The sequence below is a fragment of the Cyrtonyx montezumae genome, unplaced genomic scaffold (genome assembly GCF_038088225.1).
Source record: "Cyrtonyx montezumae isolate F1298 unplaced genomic scaffold, pur_monq_1.0 scaffold_3, whole genome shotgun sequence".
Taxonomy (NCBI): Eukaryota; Metazoa; Chordata; class Aves; order Galliformes; family Odontophoridae; genus Cyrtonyx; species Cyrtonyx montezumae.
In genome coordinates, this window is record NW_027072034.1 from 140,239,123 (window position 1) to 140,262,937 (window position 23,815).

At 38.3% G+C, this 23,815-nt stretch overlaps 1 protein-coding gene across 1 annotated transcript in view; it reads right to left on the reverse strand.

Moving 5' to 3' along the window:
* Positions 1 to 576: 576 nt before the first annotated feature.
* Positions 577 to 23,815, reverse strand: part of WASL (WASP like actin nucleation promoting factor) — a 48,436-nt gene continuing 25,197 nt past the window's right edge. The window contains exons 2-11 of the mRNA XM_065743511.1: positions 22,632 to 22,766; positions 21,625 to 21,711; positions 20,993 to 21,089; positions 16,697 to 16,720; positions 11,965 to 12,133; positions 10,045 to 10,087; positions 9,602 to 9,755; positions 5,265 to 5,782; positions 4,579 to 4,687; positions 577 to 3,238 (exon numbers count right to left, since the gene is read on the reverse strand). Coding sequence (XP_065599583.1) covers positions 3,177 to 3,238; positions 4,579 to 4,687; positions 5,265 to 5,782; positions 9,602 to 9,755; positions 10,045 to 10,087; positions 11,965 to 12,133; positions 16,697 to 16,720; positions 20,993 to 21,089; positions 21,625 to 21,711; positions 22,632 to 22,766 — 1,398 coding nt within the window. The 3' untranslated portion in view covers positions 577 to 3,176. The remainder of the gene's footprint in view (positions 3,239 to 4,578; positions 4,688 to 5,264; positions 5,783 to 9,601; positions 9,756 to 10,044; positions 10,088 to 11,964; positions 12,134 to 16,696; positions 16,721 to 20,992; positions 21,090 to 21,624; positions 21,712 to 22,631; positions 22,767 to 23,815) is intronic.

The window sequence follows — 23,815 nt, forward strand, 5'->3', positions numbered from 1 at the left end:
ACACTTTCTAAGTTAACAATTTCAACTCTGTCTTCCACTCACAGCCTGAGCATCAGAGCAGCAATAAACTTCAGAATGCAGTGCACACCAGATAAAAATGTGAAATGCCAGGTGCTCTTCAGGTGCCTCGGAAGAGGAAGCAGGCCAAAGCACACCGAGCCCAAGCACTGCAAGGAGGATTTACATCTGTACAACCCTTCCAAGTCACAGCACGCACTGAGAAGAGTTAACCGGTTAGTACTCACACCCGATTAACAAAGCCATGTCTGTTTGACCTTGAAACGTTGCTGTATTATTGCACTTGCCCCCAGCAGTAGCTGTTTCCAGAGGAGCTGTAAGCAGCTGTGAGATGTGCCAGGAGGAGAGGGTGTCACATTCTTATTCATTGTGTTTACTCACTAACACAATCCAACTTTCCAGACATGAAAACCGCTGCGATTTGACAGTCACTGTTTACTGCTTTGTGAACTTGGCCGGGCAACCCAAATTACTTTTCAAAGCACACAAGCAAGATGTACATCTATTTTAAAAGCCATGCCACAGCTGGCACATACAAACCACACCGTTTTACACTAGTTGGGTCAAATTAATTTTATTACGCTCCATGATGAATTGCCACCAGTGCAACATCCTATTCACTGTACATTTCAAAAATTCACATACTAAAAATTTCAGTTTGATAAATGGAGAACTGAATGATTGAGAAGTTCTTACGGATTCCATACATACAAGTGGCTAGCTGAAATTGTCTATGCACACAGAGTGTTGAGATACAAAGCCTCATGCTAGTTTGTTAATGGCTAAGGCTAACCAGAATATGTAAGAGAGGCCTTCATTACAATGTTTAGCAGCAATGCACCAGCATCATGAAATGTTATCTTCTGCTCAGAGTGCTGAAGCATGCAGTTATGACTAACTTAACTGCCACTGCAGTCTTTATGCCTGAAATTTATCATGTATGTACGCTATTTTAAAGTAAATATTAACCTGGACACCACAGACTGTGAGTGCACTTTTTGCATGAAGAAAAGGAAACGAAGAACCAAAAGCTTTCTTTGGCCAGTATCTACAAATTAAAGTTTTACTCAATAATGTAACTTCAGAGCTCCAAAAACCTGGAAGAGAAAATTGATTAATGAACTGTGACGCTTAATTACTAACTATATTACAGAAATTCCAGCTCTGGGAACGTAACAGCTAAACGTATCTAGTAGCATGTTAGGAAAACCTCTAGGCCTCATCTGCTTAATTTAAAATGCCCTATATGCAGTTAAAACAATGAAGGAGCAGTGCCAGAAGTTATATGAAAGCCATACAAGTACTTTCCTCCTACACAGGTTCTTCACTCCACTGCCATTAGCTACCTGTGGCTGCACCTGATCCAACACTCAAGCCATCGAGCAGCAAAGCTAGTAGAAAGTGTTTCCAGCAGCAGAGGGCAATAAGAAAGTTACTGCAAGAAAATCAGACCACTTGGAAGTTTGTTTTTTTTCCCCCTCACGTTATGTGCTTAAATTACTCTCAGAAGGAAGTTAACATCTTCTGAATAACTTAACTACAAACTTACTTCTCCCACTATTTTTAAGCAACTTTCCTTTCTTCTCATATGACTAAATTAATTCACTAGAGACTAGGTTATAACTGGGTTAGAAATCCAAGCCATATCGTGCAGGTCCAGCCTGCCAACATCAGGTCATCATTGGGTTTCAGTCGATACAATTCTGATAACTTAAATTCAGTTTGATACCTTGACTGCAGTCAAGGACCCAAGACACTATGCATTAACTGTGTTCCAAATATGACTGACTTAACTAAACATTCTGTGTCATGTTGATTTTTTTAATTTCTACCTGAAAATTACAGTAAGTACAGTAATTAACGCTGCAGATATTAAATACCCACGTAGCAAAGATTAGTATTCTGTAATAGACAGATATGCTGATGTTTACTGCACTACAAAGTACAATGTATAGATGTTGAAGCTGTGAAATGAAAATCCCATTTTCGTCCGCTTATTCAAATAACATTTCTGTGAACAGGGGTCTCAATCTTCATCACAACCCTTGGTCTTAAAGCCAGCATACGAAAATGAATATTGCCATGAAGTTCAGTATGTCATCAAACCATACACTGTGGGTTAATGGCTTTCCAACTTTCTGGATGTAGGATTGGTGTTTCACAATTTGTTGTCTACCGTAACACAAAGACTGCAAAGTAATCCCACTTATGTTTACTTTATTAGTACACCAATGCCCTACAAATTTTTAAAAGTAACTAAGCATTATTGAAGCAAGCATTAAACGCAGCCCTTCCGCTTGAAAACCGCATAAAAATGATTTAAAAAATAAATCAAACTGTAGCAATTGTGAGCCTTCAGTACAGCCCCCAGTAACTGACGTATCTTCATTCTTAAAGTCAAGAGCTAGGGAAAAAAAAAAAAAAAGACTGACCTGGTCTGCATCAAAGATGCTTTTATCACAATGTAGAGCCATCCTGTTTAACTTCTGATAGAGTTCCCTAATTGAAGCATTCAATTACCACTGCTGCTCAGTAGCAGTCAGTATTGCTACAGTTCGGGCAAGGCAACCTTCACAACCAGCTGTGCTCTTCCGTAGTGATTTTGTTTCTCAAAGTACACTGCTAAGATCTGAACGGCAACGTTGTGACGTTGTGAAACCATGCAATAGTATTAAAACAGCCTCAACATTCAAGTAGCATTGCACTTGAAATGAAGGGGCTAAATAAACTAAGAGCTGCATCACTTAAAGAACATAGTGCTATACTAGGTTTTAATAAGAAAATTTAGATACAGAAAAAGTAGGGTATGAAAATAGTGTTTTCCTTCTTGCATTATAACTAAATTACATTAAGGTTTTTGTCAGTCTCACATGTTACATTTAAACTCCCTTACTGATGGAATGGAAAGTATTCACATGTACATGATCGTTCAGGTGTAAACTTGCACACATTAACAGGGAGTAGCTTTGTAGAGGATTATGACAAACCTTTACAGATTAAATGAGGTATTGCACAGATTAATAAAAAAGCAAAAGGCAACAAAAATATACAGCAAATTGGTAGAACATTTACATAATAATTTTACAGAATCCATAGACAGAAAGTAGTGTTTAGTATATCATTCACCTTAAAAAATATATATATAATATAATATATGATCAATCATCCCATTCGTCATCATCTTCAAAGTCTTCTTCATCATCTTCATCCTCATCTTCATCTGAAAAACAGGAAAAACAGGACATTTGCATGCATCAAACTCTCGTTACAGGAGCGCTATTGATTTTTTCCCAGAGTCTTCCGAAGAAAGAACAAACAGTTCAAGGAGGTCATCAGGACAAGATGATGTAACACTATATCTGAACATCGCTGGCATTCAGTTTAGCTTGACCATGGATGAAAAGTCAAATCTTCATCCTTTCCGTAGGAAAAAAACACACCTTGTTTTTGGATAAAAGAGGAAATAGTCAAATTCTCATGGCATACTCTATTCCTCCTTTTTAGAGAACATGAGAGCAGCCAGCTTGCTCCAGATTGAATCTTAAGCTTAAGACAGATTAATTTTTAGAACCTAGGAACTGCCATCTCAGAGTTATTCTCTAAGAGGATGGCATCTTTTACTGTACAAACAGACAAAAATATTTTTGTGAGCTTAGGACTGTTGTGGTTCCTAGAATATTCTAAATTGTGTAATGCATATCAGCTTCCATGTCAAATTTGTTACTTTTATCCAGCCTTCCACTCTTAGTTTTTGCATGCTACAAATTTCTACTGATATAAATGAGTGATTTGTTTGGCAAGAGCATTTTCCCTCCCAGGAAATGCTGCATTTAGCACCCTTCTAGTATTTCATTTGTGTGAAGAATCAGCATTGGAGATGACTACACTGGGCACCAAAGCACTAAAACTACATTTAATGGTAAAATGGTACACAGAGTGCAAGGGCAGATCTGGTACTCGTGCCAGCTCTGAAAGAAAAACATGAATTTAAGTCTAAACGGAAGAGGTGCACCTCAACAGCTGTACTGCAGCTACTGCATTTATTACAAACTGGTATTGCAAGGAGAAGTGCAAATCATCTTCCAGCCTTACTTTTCCCAAGCACTGTAGATAAGAAGTGACTCAGTACCAGGATGGGACTGGTCAGGTGACACAAGTTATCTGCTTGTTACCCAGCAGGTGGCATCCAACGCACACAGGAAGTCACACTTCTAAGTGTGTGACCCGCAGCAGCCCTGGCTTATAGAGACACATCACTGAAAGCCTTTTCAAAGCATTTTAGGAAAGTATTTCAGATAATAAAAAAAAAAATCATCTGTAAGAAATTTTTTAATAAAGAATACTAACCTTGATTAGGAAGTTTAAATCCAATAAGCACCAAACTATACACCAATAATTCAAAGCAGCACAAAGCACCCACTCAAACCATCACCAGTGCTCTGTCTCAAGCATTCTGCATTTAACTGCATCCTGAAATCCATGCTTTCTCCCTGCAGTTTATGTCCAGTAGAAATGTTAACATCTGAAAACCATTAGTCAGAAGAGCTCCACCTGGCTTACCTGAAGAATGAATGGCTTTGCTCCTTTTCTGCATAACTTCCATTAATGCACCCACAATTCCTGAGGTGGGTGCAGGTGTAGGTGGTGCACTCTCCTGGCCATCAGATACCTTGGAAAAAGAGATTCGTTACGATACTATGAGCAAAACAGTCCGTGTACTTCTCAAAACACCTCCTTATAACATTGATGCATTCACAGGGAACAATGAAACTACAGTTTCTTTTATAAGTTAAAAACTTACCTTGAAACAGGAAGTTTAACTATATTCTTTTACCATAACGTAATTTCAGTCAGCCCATATTCAGGCTTAAGGATTTCAAAAGCAATATTCTAGTGTCTGCTTTCCAGTACCATTACTGCCTAACTCATCCCCTGCAGCTGTTTAGAAGATTTGATGTTATTTGTCATATTCACGACAACAGCAATCTCTGATGGCTCTTGCAGAAGTTCTTCACAGCCGTGACATTGTGGCAACAAACATTACCATGTGCTTAAAGTGTTACTGAAAAGTGAGAAGCTTTTAAACAAGAATAATTTTGTGCATCGGTACTCATTCATAGTATTCTCGCTTTCTAATCGTTTATCCAGTAGTGTTGTTTAAAGCATCATTTCAAAAGCTGCCAGAAGTTCATACTGCAATCCTGCAGGCACTTGCAAGTGTGACTTGATGAGGAACATTTACTTACAGATTTGAGCTGTATCCCCTGCCGTATCTGGTCTAGCAACGCATCTCTTCCTGAGCAAGACACCGGTCGACTGTTCTGTTCTACTTTCTTCAACTGGGCTCCTTCTCTGATTTGATCTAGGAGTGCTGCTTTGTTTCCTGCAGGGACTGGAAGCTGGTGATCGACCTCTGAAGGAAGGCCTGGTGGTGGCGGAGGACCAGGAGGCGGCGGAGGAGGTGGTGGCGGCGGGGGAGCGGGTGAGCCCGAGGCTGGTGGTGGTGGAGGAGGAGGAGGCCCCGATGGAGCAGAGGATGAATGCACCGGCGGAGGAGGAGGATACATCCTGTTGGGGGGGGGCGGGGGCACCGCGGCACCCGGTCTGGATGGAGGCGGGGGTGGAGGTGCCGCCGTGGGGGCTCTCGAGGGAGGTGGAGGTGGTGCCCCTCGGCCCCTGGCAGGGGGAGGAGGAGGGCCCGAGCTGTGGGGAGGCGGTGGAGGCGGAGGGGGTCCTCCTCTGCACGGTGGCGGCGGTGGTGGTGCTGAAACGGAAGAAAATGTACAGTTACATGCTACATAACACAAGTCTTTCAGACCGGCAGAAGTAAGAAAAAAAAGGGTCTTCCTTCGCTTTTGCAAGGATCTCTGTGCATATAAAAGTTTTACCAACCCTGGATTAAGTTGAAGATTATGAACTTAAGCTGTGTTTATACAAATCTTAATTAAGTTGAATACGTCTCTGACATTTATTTTATAAACTCCTGTAAAAGCAGTAACACTGCAGGGAGCAAACGCAGTACAGAAGACGACTAAAGTCACCATCCTACCCACGTAACCAATTTTAGTTTGGTACTATGGTGTCAATAATCCTCATGGTACAAGTATATTTGAAACTCGAGGTTTCCATTTCCCACTAAAGAATGCAGAAAAAAAATATCAGAACAATACTCTAAAACGAGGATAGAAGGCAAGGAAAATGGATTTCTGACAAGACACTTAAAAATGAATACATGATTTCCACTTTACAAACAACTCATTATCTAATTAGGGAATAAGACACAAAGTTTTTGCTACTGGAAGATGAAGCTTCAAAAAACATGAATGCACTACAATCAGGAATGGGTGGCATACAGGGTGAATGTACTGCATTACTGCGTTCAGCATAATGCCTTCGTATCCTTAAACACCACATGGCTGCCACTACAAAGACAAACAATGAAGTAGTACTGTTGATACAGCATTTCAAGTTCAAGGTGACAGGTCATGGACAAGCTTCCATCCAATGAAGCAGTTTCCTCTTGCAGGCAGCAGGACAAAGAAGCTATTGCAAAACCTCACCTCTGTCCATTGACTATTCCTTCACTATAATAAAGGTACCCTTACTGAGTTATCTTTTTTTCTTCCACTCCATCTACAGGTTAGCAAATAACCCTCTTTTTAAGACCAAAAGCAAGTAAACCATCTAATACTCATCTATGAATACTGTCCTAACATTGTTTCTCTTACTTTGTAGCAATGAAGTCATCGTGATGTTTCTAGAAATCTACTTTACATTTTGAACTATAAAACTATCACCTGAGAATGATCTTTCTCATAGTTCTGTCACTGTATGGGAATTTTAGGTATATGGACAAACTGACCTTGAACAAACTGGCAACCATTGGCAAATATACTTTTGCTGAATCTTTATTTGCCAACAGCAGCTGATCTGAGCCCTTCCTTCAGACAGGCTTCAAAAACGTGAGTGAATAGTATGCATTAAATCCTCCCACTGCACCCAGAAAGTTCAAAAATTGTCTTTTATTTATTTAGTTTCAACAACATCTTTGTGGAAAGGACTTGAGAAAGTAACAACTTCAGGACTACTTCAACATACAGCATTACTTCTATATCGTGTGGCCTTGAAATGTACTTGCTTTGCTAATGGCATTTTAAATAACAGCTTTATTTCCCCTCCCATCAAGCATCTAATGGCTTGTGGTAATGTAAGTTGTGGTTGCTGCCCATTACTACTTAGTCATACGACAGTATCTGGATTATTAAGAGAGTTCACATTTGATTTACTATGCTCTATAGCAAAAAGGGTATTATCCTTAAGATGATGCTTCTTTACTTCTTCTGTCCTGTTACATGCTCAGAGAACAGGCTGCCTGCACTGCACAACAGAGGGAAAAGGCCAAAAAAGGGGATTTTGAAGAAGCACGAGGTGCTGGTGCCTCAGTGCTCATCCTTTCCTGCTCATTTCACAGGTATACATGTTCTAAAAATCACAGCATGTCCCAAATTCCACAAATTTCTCCACACTTCCCATTCCCTAAAAAAAGAAACAGCAAGGAGAGAATCTCCTCTCAAACTTCATGCATTCTACAAGAGAAATACTGCCAACGTTCTTGATTCAATATAAACAAAAAAGAGTGCCCTCCCCTTTTTTGTTATCCTGCCTGTAGCTTCCTTTCAGGCCATTGGAGGGCAGTACTTTCAAATGCAACTTACTCAGCAAGCACTACAGAGTTTTCCCCTGCATCACAGAAATGATGCACAACACAGTCATGCTTCAGAGACTGTGGTGCCTGCAGGTTTTGAATGCACAGCTCAAGTTTTCCTAAGGCAAAAGACCTCATTTGCATCACATCTACAGCAATATGCCACCTCCCAGTCGTGGAAACACAGTCCAGGAAGTTTTGTTTTCTGAAGGCTTGCCTGGACTCAAGTGAACTGAAAAGAGGGAGGAGTAGCAAGGAGGGAGCACCATTACCTCATCCTCTCTCCCTTCCCCCCAACCAGATGAGAGAAGCAAACAAAAAGAAATCTTAAGTCTGTAAAACCTTCTGCTGATAGTATTGCCTCAAAAAAACCCAAACCAAAACAAAAAAACAAACAACAAAAAAACCCACCAAACCAAATAACCAATACCAGGGCTAGAGAAAGGGCAGTAAATCAAGAAAGTAAGTTCTGCCTCAGCAGAACAAAGGGTCTGCAGGTCTCTACACAGCATCCTAGTGGTGTGAGTAGTTAAGCACAGAAATTCTTGCAATAAAGCAGGAAAACGTCTCTCAGTTGAGGAAAAAAAAACACTTCAAACAGCAGTCAAGCCTACATATTATGTAACTGTGGATAAAACCACTGGAATACTTTTATCTACCTCTACTAAAACGCACAGAGGTAGATTATTATCATGCATGTTAAAGATGAGACAGCTTTTCTTCCAATCATATACATGCAAGTGGACATAACTTGAGTACATACAACAAAAATGGCAATTTAGAAGTATCTCAAGCTAGATACAAGACTCTAAGCCAAGTCTTCTCAATTGAACTTTAAGATCAGTGGTTTGGGATCAACAACTTTGTACACATTTTAGTAGAGTTAATTTTATAGTTATGATTGTATGAAGAAATTGAAGATTTGTTGCTGAAAAAAATTGTAATTGAAATTTTGCTTGCAATTTATGTAAGAAATTTGATCATAATTTATAGTACTGCAGTCAAACAGATGTGGATGAAGATTTCTTGTCCAGGAAATAAATCACACAGCAGCATTAATGCTTCAAAGCATATGCTCAGATGCCAGCTCAAATACATACCACTCCAACGTGGGGGCCCTAGAAATAAATGTAACAAGTCATTGTTCTCTGAACTTTTACTCTTCCGCCACTCAAACTGTTTATCCAGACTGCCATCATTTCAATGGCATTATTATTCTGTTTTCTGTTTTTCCTGAGAAGTGTTCTAGGCAAATATTGAAAACTTCTACATTGACAGCCTAATTTTCAGATTGACTTGCCATGCTGTAGTAAATAATGAATCAGCTGAGATCATATTCAAAGATTAGGCAAGAAAAAGCTTATTTGAGAATTTCTTTGCGTCAGAAACTTAAATCAGATCTTCCTGATCAAAAAACTTAGAGTTTTACTATAAATTACAGGTCTCTAGCTTTTGCTAGGCAGATTACAGTGCTGGCAGGGTAGACATGCCTGGCACCACACACAATGTCATGTATTACTATTGTAACTGACAATAGGAATATTGCTTCTGAAGTTTAAATTTGTTTATAACTTTCATCTTAGAAATAAGCATGCAACTTCTGGAGTCTGAAAAACCTGTGTGGAATATGTACAGTCACTGTTACTAGAAATTATTTAACTGACATAGGTGTGACTCTTTAATGATAATGTACTGTCATGTGTCACACATGGACATTTTTATGTGACTATGGCATAAAGAAATATGAAACCGAGTACACGTGAGGCAATACTAAGTTCAAAGAAAAGAAAAACAAGTTTATCATCAACAGCTTTTATTCCAATTCCTATGGCAAAAAAACCTGCATAAAGTTTCGTGTGGAAATAAGAGAAAGCCTACCTTGTCTGCGCAGTTCATTTTTAACTGCTTCCACACCTCCTGTTTTTTCAATGAAATCATATATGGCCTTGGAAGTTTCTTTGTCTTTCAATTGAGCCTCTGAAATTCCACATAGATCAAACAAGTTTTTCAGTTCTGGGTCCAAGTTGTTCACCTGCAAGTCAGATACATTTAGTGGCCTGACAGAGAAGTTTCTAAAATACTGTTTGTACTGAGGAAAAAAAACTACAGTGTTATGGTGTACTCTGTATCTCTTGTAGTTTCCATGTAAAAAATAAGAAGCATTACTTCTGGAGTGACTTATTATAGAATTGCACCGTGTGTAATTATTGTGCTCATTTGAAACAGTTAGCTCATTTGATGCCAATCTTCACAATCTGCATTACAAAGCCTCTACGGTTTCCATCATCCAGTAGCTTGAACTACATACTAAGATTACTTACATCAAAACCTGTGTTTGGATCCCAACCAACATGTCCGATGTGTCTACAAAAAAAAAAAAAGGCAGAAAAATCCACTTAATCAGAGTAAAAAGGACCTTATTATCTAAACTAAACAGGGCATCCAAGTATCTGGATTACTACTAGATTCTATCTCCAGCCACTTAAGATGCTAAGTACTCTTTACTGCTTGGTGTCCCATCTGAGAAGATGATAAAGCTTCCTTTATTTCCACATTTTATCTTACCTTAAGAAGATCAAGTGGAGAACTAGTTTCTCTTCTTAGTTTAAAGTTTGTTTCAAAATATTAGGGACATTCAAAAAATTAAGCATTTTGCTTATGAGGGAAGGCTGAGGGACCTGGGCCTGGTCAGTCCAGAGGAGGGAAGAAGGGATGTCATCACTGTTGATAAATATCTACAGAGCGGGTATCACGTTGTACTAACATTAAGCATAATTTCACTATTTTCTTTGTTTCTGGAAACACTAGATGTCCACATCTGACCAGCAGAAGCAATTCAATAATTTTACCTACTGATTGCAATTTCACACTGCCAAAAGCAGTAGTGAATGTTGTCCTTCACCAGTATCACAGCTCAAGTTGCATTCTGATAGTATGTTCCCTAACCGCCATGAACAGTTAATTTGTACACAGCTGCAAAAAGCAGCAATTGCAAGTATTTAGCATAGCATGATGGCACTTTGGTGCACACTAGCAGATTCTGAGCTAGATTGTACATGGAACAAAAGAGACTTCTGAGCATCTTTTGCAAAGGTTTACCACTTGAAATTTGAAATTACCTTTAATGTTATCCTGCATACAAATATCAACAGAAACTAGAATTTATCTTTTGTTTGAAACTTCATTAAATACTTTACCATATTCTCAGCTTTTCCACGACCACTTTACCATTTCATGAATGCACATGAAGTGCTCCCCCACTGTCGGAACCCAACAAACATCATAAACCAAAGCATCAAATCCTGCTGGTCTTCAATGCTGCATGCTCTTCCACAAATTCTGATCAGAGCTAAGTTAAACTGACACAACTCATTGACTGCAATTCTGACTGCATATCACAGAATCATAGGGGTTGGAAGGGACCTCCAGAGATCACCGAGTCCAACCCCCTGCCAAAGCAGCTCCCTGGCCCAGGTTGCACAGGTAGGCATCAACAAGATCTTCCCTTGGCATATAAACCTCACACTGGTTTTCTGACACTTCACAGAGGCTATCACTCCTGCAACTAACTCAAGCTCTTCAAATTGCTGTTGCTTTAGCACAGCAAACCAACAAACAAAGTAAGTGCACTCATTTTAAAAGGCAGAAGCTTAAATTATTTTTCAGGAAGAACAATAGTTAACTCAATAAACTGACCCAAACCAACTTCCAAAATAAAGCTTAAAACAACGGATACTATTCTGAAAGAACAAATTTACCTATGAAATACTACAGAAAACAACTTGCTCCTAAAAAAGCATATATACACAGCATACTTTCACCACAAGACGTGGGCATGAGCCCACACACCCGAGCTTACGAAGACAGATATATACAGCTATGTCATCTCTGCAGTTATGGAAAGGCAGGACCTATGTGTGTATTCTGTTTGACACACAACAGCTGAGAGTGCACATCTGTAGGAATAATGAGTTTAAGAGTCAAGAGTGGAATGAAAGAGGAATCTACTCTGAGCTGACCACTTAAGCAAGCCATCTTAATACAGCTTAATCAAGTTACTTTAGGACAGTAAGTTACTTTTTATTGCAGATAAACTCCCATGTGTCAAAATTCTCTTGCTTTTAAATCTCAAAACATGCAGTCAGCACTCACTCAAGTTCAGGTTACACACAACAGTCACACATCTAATTCCTGAGTATTTGCAAGCGTAATTGACACAAACCCCCAAAGTCAGTCCTTACTGGAAATTAGATGGTGTTCCAATATCTGCCTTTGTCAATCTTCTCTTTTTAGTTTTTCCTTTCTTCTTTTCTTTGGTATATGAAATATTGTTGACTTGTGGAGTGTAAAATCTGTTAGTTGTAATTTCTGGGTTTTTGATATCGACAGTAGCCATCGGTAGATTTGGACCTGTGAAGATAAAGAACAGGACTTTCACTACTGTTTCAATAAAACCACATTTAACTTCTATTTAAGATAACTTATTTGGGTGTACATGTGGCTAAATGCTGGTACTGTAGCCACAGCTGTGTGTGTTACATGCATGTGACTGGGTCCTGGATGTCAGGATCACGATGAACAATGCCATTTGCTGAAGAAGAAAAGGCTGTTCTCAGAGCAGAACAATGGCAGGAAAATTTCATAAGCTAGAATTTTATTTCTGCAAAATTTGCAAATAAATTAATTCTAAATTAAAGGGTTTTAACATCCATAGAACATTGAAATAAGAGATTAAGCTACAGCCATGCACGATGCCAATGTAACTACCACCCCAGACAAGATTTGAAAAGTGAAAGCAATAAACAGCAATACTCTGCGAGCAATTACCTTGGAAACACAGTATATGTTTTCTAATGGAGAAGGAACCTTTGCTTATTAAGCATTGGGTGGGGATACTGCCTTCAAAGATATAACAGTATTGACACAGCTATTCAGGATTTCTTATTATTTGATGGGTTTGTAAAATAATTGAAGTCCCATATGAGAAACAAAGCTCATGAGACCAAAAGCAACACCAGAAACAAAGTAAGCAAACACTCAGATCACCAATTCTAACATTCCAGTATTGTGTTACTTTTGGAATAATAGCAAATAAACATACCTAGGATATTTTCCACGCAGGTTTTTTAGTTTTGACAGAAGGTAACTTTTCTTACATAAGCGATGATGGCATTTAAACACTAGCAGGCAAGTTATTCCTTCTTCAATGTATATGTATATGTGAATATACGTGCATTCTCAAAGAAACCTCCTAAAAGTAATCTCGTTCTTCCAAAGATGAAACCAAGCAAGTCTATTTAAGAGTAGTTTGGCCAGGACTAATTTGAAAAGCATACTCTGTGAGTTACTGTTGGTTACCCAGTCAATTAGAGTAAGATTCACACATCCAGCTTTCCTGGGCACGTGATAAAAAAAACACCTCGTAGGGTTAAGAGAATCAGACTATTATTTTGATGTTATCTTTCCACAAGAGTATTTCATACGGATGACTCAAAGTTATCCTAGTATTCTGAAAAGACCAACAAGCTGTTTTCACAGTCTGAAAGGAGAAGCAGACAATATGACAGATAAACTATCTGATGTTTGCAGTATAACACTTCAAGGGGAAGCATTTAGTACTGCCCAGACTACGAAACACGAACAGAAACAAGACACTGGGATAGACAAAACTCACTTAAAAGCATATGACAACTCCCACGTTCCTCTGGCAGTCTCAGAGGACAGGTTTTTAAAACTGCATGTGAAATGCAGAACAAAATTTCTTTTCTGCTCTGCAGAAATACCTTGAGAGCCTATGATCTAACCAGTGTCCTCTGACAGAACGCAGAACTGCCAGCTGTCCACAGACAGCTACATATGAATCTGTGGTAAGTTACACAATTAAAAGCTTGCACTAACTTCAACAACTGCTAAATATTATCAACCCAAAACTTCACGAGAAGTTAAGTAAACCTGGAGGATAAAATGAAAACTTAGAGCTTATGATTCAAAAAGAAAAAAAAAAAAACCCATAGGACTTCACATTCCCTTTATTTACCAACATCAAACCTTCTCACTAAGACAACGATATTTATAGTTTTTCAAAAGCTTACTGACATTCAAGAACAAGCACATACTCCTGCACTCAACACTGCTTGCAATTTTTTATATACTTCTCAACTTAGACCCTGTCAGCCCTTGAAAAATATACCTTTTTCCATGTAAAAATGGAATCTAAATGGAACTGGTTCTACCAAGTGCAAAGCAGCATCCCTTGGCAAAATGAAATTTTACTCAGCTGAGCTCAAATTAAGGACTGATACCTAAATCTTTGATATTAATATTCATTCCAGAGATCACAGTAAATTCCTCAAGATGAAAGTTTTTCTTACCATCAGACTTAGATCTTAGCCTCCCACGAGGGACAAAAGAACCTTGGAAAGAACTGTCTTCTTCTAAAACAGCCATATTTATATCCAGTAAAATTTTTCCCATCAAAACACATGCACTTTCCCCATCAGGTATAGATAGCTCAATAAGTGAAGATGACAGAGGCACATAGAGCTCATCATTTGGAAGCACCTGACAGTACAGTGGCCTCAGGCATCCAATGATATCAGCATCTGTTACATCCTCAGAGGGGGCTCCAGAAAATGTAGTACAGAACATTTTGAAATATAATTTCTAAGAAATTCTTTTTTATTTCAGAACCTCTCTAGACATCTGTCTCAGACTACAGACAGCTCTACAATAAACGCAAACTACTTAACAGCTGAAATAAAATTTTTCCACAAGGTTCTTAAGGATGCTCTCAAAACCTGATCTCTGACAAATGCTTATCTCATCCAGAACTTCACTGTGAGGTCAGTTAACCACACTAAGTCCTCTTTATTTGCATGAAGAGACCTAGCTATAACAAACGAGTGGAACAGAAATCCCAGGAAATTACAGCCTAATACATTTTACATAACCCTTAATGCCAATTGATTTTAATCCTGCAATTCTAAAAAAAAAAAATCGTCGATCCGTACCACTGAAAACGTCATACAAAAAATAAGAGTGCTCTTTCTGGGCAACTCCTCATTTGTTTCAACATACGCAGAAAATCCAAGCAAAGAAGCACCACTAGAACAAAATTTCCTGCAGCACTTCGAAGCATGGATTATAGGAGTACAGAAATGTGACTGGCCCTGTTTTTCAATTTTAAAGGTAAGTACACACTAATACATGGACCAAAAGCAGCTCTTCAATTTTTTTCCCCCAGTAGAATAAAAGAATAACCATCTGACCCTATAACAGTTAGGCTTTTTTTTCCCTCTCCAGTTACACGTGGACATACCTGCTGTCACCTGGTTCAAATACTGAACTGAGCTGCCTGTAGCAGAACCACTGCCTACAGAACCAACTGAAGCTATGTCCTGTGCCCACAGTATAACTCACCTGAGACTACAGAGGCCATGAGCAAGTGAAGTGTCAGCAGATAAGCCTGGCATTAGAGCACTTCACAGCATCAGAAAAGTAAGGTAGGCAGATCATGAAAGAGCAGAGCGTGTCCCAGCAGAACGCTCTGCTAAAACACAGAGATGCTCAGAGCTTTGACAAGTGTTTACAAACCTGAAAGACCAAGCAAACTTGTGGATGTTCTGTCTTTCAAAGAATATTCAGGTATGCATTGGTCTCATCCATTTAACGAGTTCAGTACTGAATTTTTCACTCAAAAAACAATTTGTTGCCGAAGGTCTGAGTGCATGAATTATAGAGAATGTTTTAAGCATGGAAGTTTTTACAAATTTAGTTCTCTTTATTCCAATCACCGAGAGCAAACTAAGCAAATAAACTGCTTGTACTATTAATGGTCAGCTTTTACAGTAGAGACTCCAAGGCTAAACTGGATGTGGTAAGTGGCACTGTATCATCACCACAGTTTTTCTTCCTTTTTGCTCTGCAGACACTGCTATCAGGAAAGAATTTTTTTAGGTGAAAGAAAACAGATGCTGCTCAAGACAGTGAACAATTAAAATGTCCCCAAAGCTCTCAAAATATATCACAGAAAATCCCAACTTGGAACAGACACATAAGGATGACTGAGTTCACCTCCTGGCTCCAAACTGGACCACCCAAAAAACTGATCTCCTCACGCAGTACAGGGCTCTGGGTCCCTAGATGATTAGTGGGTAATATCCCTGCTGAAACAGTAACCTATCAGGCACCAGCTGAAATACCATGGGACAAAATGCTTTTTAGTTTCAGTCTGGAGGCACAATTAGACCAAAGACTCCAAACTTGATATTCACTGATAAGCATCTCTCACTTGTTATTAGGAATAGACGGTAGAATTTTGGGATCAGACCAATACATTCTTTTTACTTCTGTGGATTTCATAAGGACCCCCTGAGAAATCTGTTTCTTCATGTCAGAGAAATGCAAGGCAAATGCATTCAAATATTCTCTCCTGGAAAAAAAACCAAACAACATTTACAGACATATGATGTATTACCAGGAGGCTATGTTCTAAGGTCAGTCAGAATCAGAAGTTAACATTTTATGGATATTTCATGAAAGCTGTCATGACTACGCCTGTGTTTAGACAAACAGCCTACCTTTTAATTCCAGCTAAGTTTTGTATAGTGACCCTTTATACGTTTCTGAAGACCCTTTATATGTTTCTTTATACCCTTTCTGAAGACCAAGCAGCAAATGAAAGGTACAAAGCCTTCTTCACAGCTTCAGCTGAAGGGCCTCTGTCCTATTCACAGGAAAACATAACCCTCTCCAAAAACATTCTTTGCAAATGCCAGCTCAAAAACCACAACTACAACTAAAACAAACACCAAAGAACAGAAACAAAACAAATATAGTAACCTCCAGAATATGAGTTTACTGCTTCTGCTACCACATGACCATCCTGAACAAGTGCAAAACAAAGCTACATACAAACCATAAATGACAGTACCAGGAAAAATTAAAGTGCAGTGGTTCATGCAAAAAGCTTACCATTGGGCGGGTCTCGTCTTTTTTCTGTTAAAAAAGAAAAAGAGTTGTTATTCGTACATATCACAGCACAAATACATTCTAGACTTCGCTTTCTAGTGACACTTAAGGTGGTACTGAGCTCAGACGACCTATAAACATCTTTGAAGCCTACTTGTTGAACAGTTGAAAAAACAAGTTAAGCATTAAGAGAACTGCAAGAGCTCATTTTAGAACATGATGTGAAGCAGAAAGTCACTACTGAGTTTGTTTCAGATACTCTGACCCCAAACTAAGGTGAAATATTCAAAAAGAAGCTGTTCTAGTACAACTCAAAGTAAGATGAAGATGATGATGATTATTATTTTAAGTGTTATGCTTTATGATTTCCACTTTATTTATTTTAAGTGGAAATACAATGAACATTTTGATGCAGTGAAGTTCTTCCACAAAAGCATATGCACAAAAAAAGCATCATTATTTTTGTAGTGTGAAGACATCGGAAAACAGAAGAGCAAAACACTTCTTTTACCAAAAAGTAATAACATGGAACAGAACTCAAAAATACTTATACATTTTTTTTCCACAAAGCAACACTGTTTCACAGACCATGAAGAATTTGGCTTGTTGTTTTTAAATGTATCTGTAGGCATTTCATACCTCAGCACTCTCAGCCTATAACAGTTAAATTATCCTTTGAAGGAGCCTTCCCTCACTTAGTATTCATTCCTATCCACTTCTAACAGGATTTACCAATCCTGCAATCTTTCTTCAAAGCACAGTCTAGAACAGAAGCTAGTACACAGCTGAACAAAAACCAGTACACAGTTGCACTTAGACTATTTGTGCACCTACACAGACATTCAGAAGACTTTTGACAGTTTATCACCTCGTGTCACCAAAAAACATGGCTCTGTACAGAAGACTGTACATTCCTTTCAGGTCTGGAATCTAGCAGGGCCTCCCTTAAGAGCTTATCATGAATTTGTAATAGGTCACTCTTCACAAGTTTCAGAAAAACTGCCAACTTGTAGTGTTTTTCAGACACAAGCATAAAGGAAAAGGAGACTGTGCCAACACAGGTGTGCTTGACCTTCTCAAAGCGACACAGGATAAAAAGGCTTTTTGGACAATTACTGTGTTTTCCCTTCCTATAATATTCAAGCTCAGAAACCACTGTGTTGGAAGTTGACACAGGCTGCTCAACTTCTGGAATACAATTACATTCCTATCCAAGAATTATCAACTCTGAAACAGATAAGGAAAGTACAGGATTGATGGCAAGTCATTTAGCAAAGGATGGGAAACTGGGAAAAGCAGTAGGCATTCATAGGAAATGTTGAGTGGCCTTGTGCCAAATCATGGGAATTATTATAGTTTCCATGAGGAGAAAGAGTTCAAGAGATAAAATAGTGGAGAACAAAACAAGACATTTTAAACACTTCCTGCAATTTTTGCTGAGTATAGATAAGAATAATCTGTGGCCAAAAGATACTAGATTTTTCTACTGCAGATTAGAAAATAAGAACTCCTCTTCCAAAGTGCTGATGACCTGACCAGAGGTCCGCCTGAAGATGGAGATACCTGCTGATCAACTTCACCAGCTGCCCACGTCTAAGAAAACACTCTCATCCACATGTAAAAATAAGCAAACAAAAACTTGTCTGCATTCAGTATCCAGCTTGGAGTGAACTAGGAGGGGCATCAGGAGCTAAATGCTTGTTGGAGAAGCTGTTGCTTTCAGAGGGCTGGAAAAGGGTTCCCAGCCATGAGTTACAAGCTTGTAAAAAATCAGACAAAAATTGAAACCTGTTTTTGAAAGGCATTTAGCAGTAGGGCTAAGTTCTCTCAGTATACATACATTAGCATTCATGAGGCAAGATGATAAATACAAAACTAATGGTATTAAGGTATACCCAAAGTAAGAGTGCACTACACTGACAGAGAGAGGAAACATTGCTCACCCTGCTATTTGGGGTTTGTTAAAGTAGTAAATGGAGAGACTCATTTAAGTAAGTTTACTAGAGAAATTAACTAATTATTGTAATTTCTTCCTAATCCAAGGTTAAGAACTTCATTGTTTTGTTTTTTTTTTTTAAATCAGAATTTAAGTAGATAAAAATCTGCCAGTTACTAAGAAGATGAAGATGTTGCATACAGAATTCTTCCTCTGCCCTTTCTCCCTCATTGTATCCTCTATGGAATATTTAGTATTTGTAAACTCTTACTCATTCTACTTGAAGCCAAATTTTCACCTCGAGAGCTCCAGAAGCACTGACTCAGGAGTTCCTGTACACTGGAACACATTTCATTCCAAGTGAGGAAGAGCAGAATACTGCTGCCTCTTCTTAAAGCTGTTTGATGATCTTTGGTACACTTGTGTCAGCACAAAGACACAGCCTTCTGGGCCAGAACTGCTGTTCTTGTTACCTTCCAATAACATGAGTTTTCCATAAGACTCCTGGAAAAGCATCCTAGCAGCCTGTTAAGCCACTCAGGGCTTGTGAAGTGATGACACGATACTTATTTCAGTAGGAAGCATGTCAGGTGTCACTGCTATGAAATGAAACATTTTGGAAGGAATGGGAATAAAAATCCCATTAAGCAGAAAAAAAAGTTAAAAAATCCAAATTATTACCTCAGTTTTAGAAGTTCAGAGGTGTTAGATACATACACACAATTTATATCTAATAAAAATAATACATTAAACTTTTATAAAGTTCATATTATGTAAAAATGTGTATACCCTAAATTATATATATGTTATACTAGATATACTATCTATTTTTATATACACACACTCCAACAGCAAATCAGTTTTGATCTGGGCAAATGCAGGGCCTGTTATTATAGAAGCACAATAAGAAATTCTGTCTATGACAAATACAGAACTCCATCTGGTGGCTTAACTAAAAAAAAAAACAATCGTTTTATATATATAATTTTTTTTTTTTAATTAAAGTTGTCTTCAAGTTGTAAGAATTTGGAGACAAAGCTATCTGCCTTTTAAAAAATTATATAGAGTGCAGGGACTAAACTCATCCTTCAATATGAACTTGAGCACACAAGCCAACGCTATTTGCTCAAAGATGAAACAAGAAAAACTCTATGTAGAACCTCTCGTGAATAGGAGGTTTGACTGAACTGCTGTTCTCAAACAAAGTTTGCTATGGCTAACAATAGAAATATGTATTTGCCTTTGCCCTGGTCATACGTGCACTTCAGCAGTGTTTTAGAAGTGTAATAGCATGAAACTTCAAGATCGGGAGATGCAAGCTAATACAAGATTACTTTTACTCAAGCCATGTCACACACTAATGCCACCTCTTGAGAAACCCTATAAGCATTTTCTAAGCAGACATTCTTAAACAGCCAACCAAGCTCTGGAACAAATGCTCTGTGCCAAAGCCACTTAAACTGAATGAAATACTTGCAAGGATGGTACTCTAAGGGCTTTCTCCCTTTACAAAAAGACTATGCTGCACCATTAGTACAATTCAATCCCAAAATGGACTACAGAAAAGCACCCTGTAGCAAGATCAAGTCCATGGTACAGCTTACAGCAAGCCTGATCACATCCATGTGCATCCAACCTGTGTTTTATATTACCTTACTCTTCACGGTCATATGGATGTCAGACAAGCAAGTTGTTTATGTGTTCATGGGAAAAGGACCAAGAGAAGATCTGGAGGAAGCTTGAGCTCCCTTCAAAACACTGATTATGTTCTCCTAAGGCATCCTGAAGCTGGCAAAACGCACACTGTACTTCTGACTGTCTGGTGCTGCTAAGGACAGTATAGGTACATCATGTTTTATGCACTTGGCCTCTGTCAAGATCATTAATTTTAAATAAAACTACTGAACACTGTCTACTGAAACCTGGACCAATGCCAATAATGCATGCACATGAACTACTGAACATACCAGATGGTAAAAATCTTTATTACAACCTACGGGGGCTGAATTTGAACAAATTCATTGTAAAGAGCCCAGAGCTAAGATAGGGTTCAGTCAAATGTGAAAACAGCTTGTTTTCCCACTGATAGGTTACCCTTTTTGCTTCTTTCTGTCCTGTATTTTCAAACCCCACATTCTTGGAGTCTCAGCTTCCTAGGAAACTTACAGCAAGAAGGAGCATCAAGCTATTTCAGAAAAAAATATTTCTACACAACAGAGATGAAGTACACTTTTGTAGCATGATTACTTCTAAATAGAAATATAGCAGCAAAACCCTCCAGTCATTTTCATACACAAAAACACTTTCTTGTCTCTCCTCAGAATAGAAGCAGTCCCAGATTTAAGGTTAATTTGAATATTTACCAGATTTTCTTTGCCGTCGTCCAAGTAAATCTGTTACTGTTTTACGGAATAGTTTAGCTTCTTCTTCGTTAGCAAAGTTAAGACCAACCTGACATGTCTGAAAAAAAATTAAAAATAATAATATTCCCCCATCCATGACTAAGAAAGCATTACAAAGGCTTTCTTCTTACATATTTTCTTATAATTCTGAAGACATAACCAGAAAAAAAAGATCACCATTGTAAATCAGGAAAAACACATCTTAGAAACAATGCTAACTTGAAAAGGTCTCTTAATCACATTTCTAGAGCTCATATTAACAAATTAGAGTAAAATCCTGTAGCTCAAAATCAAATGTGAGGGAAGGAAAATTTGTTTTAAGAAATAAATGATGATTCTGAAGTATCACCTAAGTCAAAATAATTTCACTGTTAATGGGGGTTGAAATAAAAGAAATGTAAAATGTACTTTTTTGATGGATTGATTTTTCTAGCTGAAACCCAAGGTTCTTTTGATAAATAAGTATAAAAGGAAAAGCGATATTGTACTTAAATAATTTACATAATGAAATGGAAATCTTGATCATATTAGAAGATGCAACCATTCAAATAAAAGGCATTCTAAGGTAGGTATTCAAAGATGCTGAGACTCACATCTCCAGCGAAGGTATGAAAATATCCTCTAGGACTATTATATACAAAGTTATTGTACAGCTCCTGCTCCCACAATAATTTCCCATCCTGGAAAAAAAAAACAGACAAAACAATGCACGTTTGAAACATCTGGAGACAAACTGTAGTTTAGAATCATAGAATCATAGTTCAGATTCTTTCATAATAGAACCTATCAAGAGTTTGAAGCTGCATATTGTTAAGCATTTGCCATTTACCCAAGAGTGAGTTCAGTCCAAATATATTGGAACATGTGGAGAAATCAGACTATTTCATCATTCTACCTTCTGTTCTAAATCCTGTATATTTTACAAAAACACACTTTAAAATTCCATAATCCTGCAATAGTTTTGCTGGTAATGTTAGTACTGATCAGTGAGAGCCATGAAATAGTGTTCTAGTAGTAAAGATAAGGAGACCTCTACCAGTGTTATCTTCTCAAGACTGACCTGAAAAACAGTTAATTTCAAGGGAGCAAAAATCTGACTTAAAAATCTTCTAGATATTTAAATGGCATTATGGTTCAGCACCCAAGTGACAGGTTTCTCACCAAGTCTAATAACAAAGCAAGCACATCATAAATGCAACTGCCAACTGGCACTCCTGAATGTATCTGAGGCCTCACAGAGTGGATGATGACTGGCAGTGAGCTCTTAGCTAAAGAAGGAATTATCACAGCTATCTGTATCAGCAACACTATACTAATTTTTACTAGTCTCATAAATCAGGTTAGTAGAGAACTACTTCTGCAAGCTCTAAGAAAACCGTATCTAATCTTTACTTGGTCTCTAAGAGCTAATATCTATGAAATAATTCAAATTTAGAATATTAGAAAGCCGTGCAGGCCTATTAATAAGCAGTTAGTGCACTGCTCACAGCACAGCTATTTATTTGAGGATTTCTGTACAAGTGTGCATCAACAATCACCTAAAATCCTTCAATTCAAAATGGAGAATGAATACACTGAAGTCTGAAAAGGGAAAACTTACCTTAATGTCATATATTCTGATAAAATACGACCTCTGCGGATTGTCCTTTACAAGGCAAGCTACACCACAGCACTTCTTTGACCACACGGCATTGCGATCTGCTGCATATATCTGAACAACAGCTGAAGACATCGTCTAGAAAAGAAAAGCAGTGATTACTTCTAAGGTAAAAACCACATATTTTACATTTCATCTTTTAGCAAAGCAATTCTTAACTTTGTTCTTCAATCTAGGCAGCAATTACGATGATTTTCCAGGTAGTAAGACAGGCAAGTTCAAATGACCCCAAATTACTTCTGCACTTCCCTCCCCCCCTCATTTCCCCAGATACAGATGGTTTAGGAACCTAATGGAACATCTTGTTCTTGGTCATAAAATCAGCAAAAAGAATTTGCCTGTAAGAAGCAGACCAGAAACCATGGCTGTCACACAAAAGTCCTACTGTGCTACTAAATTTTTCTGTTTGGTACTTCAGACCGAACAGAAATGCAATTTTCAAGCTGGAACTGTAAATTGCAGTACCTGGAAATGCTCCCAGGTACTGGAATGCAACTGTTTATATTGCTTAATTGTTAAAATGGTCTCTGGCATGATTCTGGCCTATGCCAACAAGCATCCTAAAATTCTTGGATGCTATTTGAGAATGTATAAGGACAAGAATCTTTCCCAGCTGGCAATGAGAAATAATCCTGTTTTTAAATTGAGAGATTTTATTACGAGATGAAGATTATTCTACACCAGATTCCTTCAGTGCCTGGGAACATTCCTGAACTTATTTTCTAGTATTTATGTAACTTGTGTTCTAGAGTATGTGTGTTAGGGGGGAACGAAAACTGCAGCCTCAGAAGAGGAGTATTTAATTTGAAGGCAGTTCAAAAGGATGAGAAGCTACCATCTCTGTAATGCTACAGACCAGAGGCTATCTAGCTCAGGATCTACAGTCCAACAGAAGCAGAGGCCTAGGAAAGAACACCACTACACAGGGGAACGTACTCTCACAGCAAGGCAGACTGAAGCTCAAAGTCCTCTTTGAATTAGTGTGAATTTCTGGGCATCGTAACGGTGGATAGGACTCTATTTCACCGATTCACTTATGTACTTTGTGAAGAACCAGCTCCTCTGATTTAAAAGGATTGCCACCTGCTAGTTTTAGTTGACTGTCCCTCCAAGTTCTAATACCACAG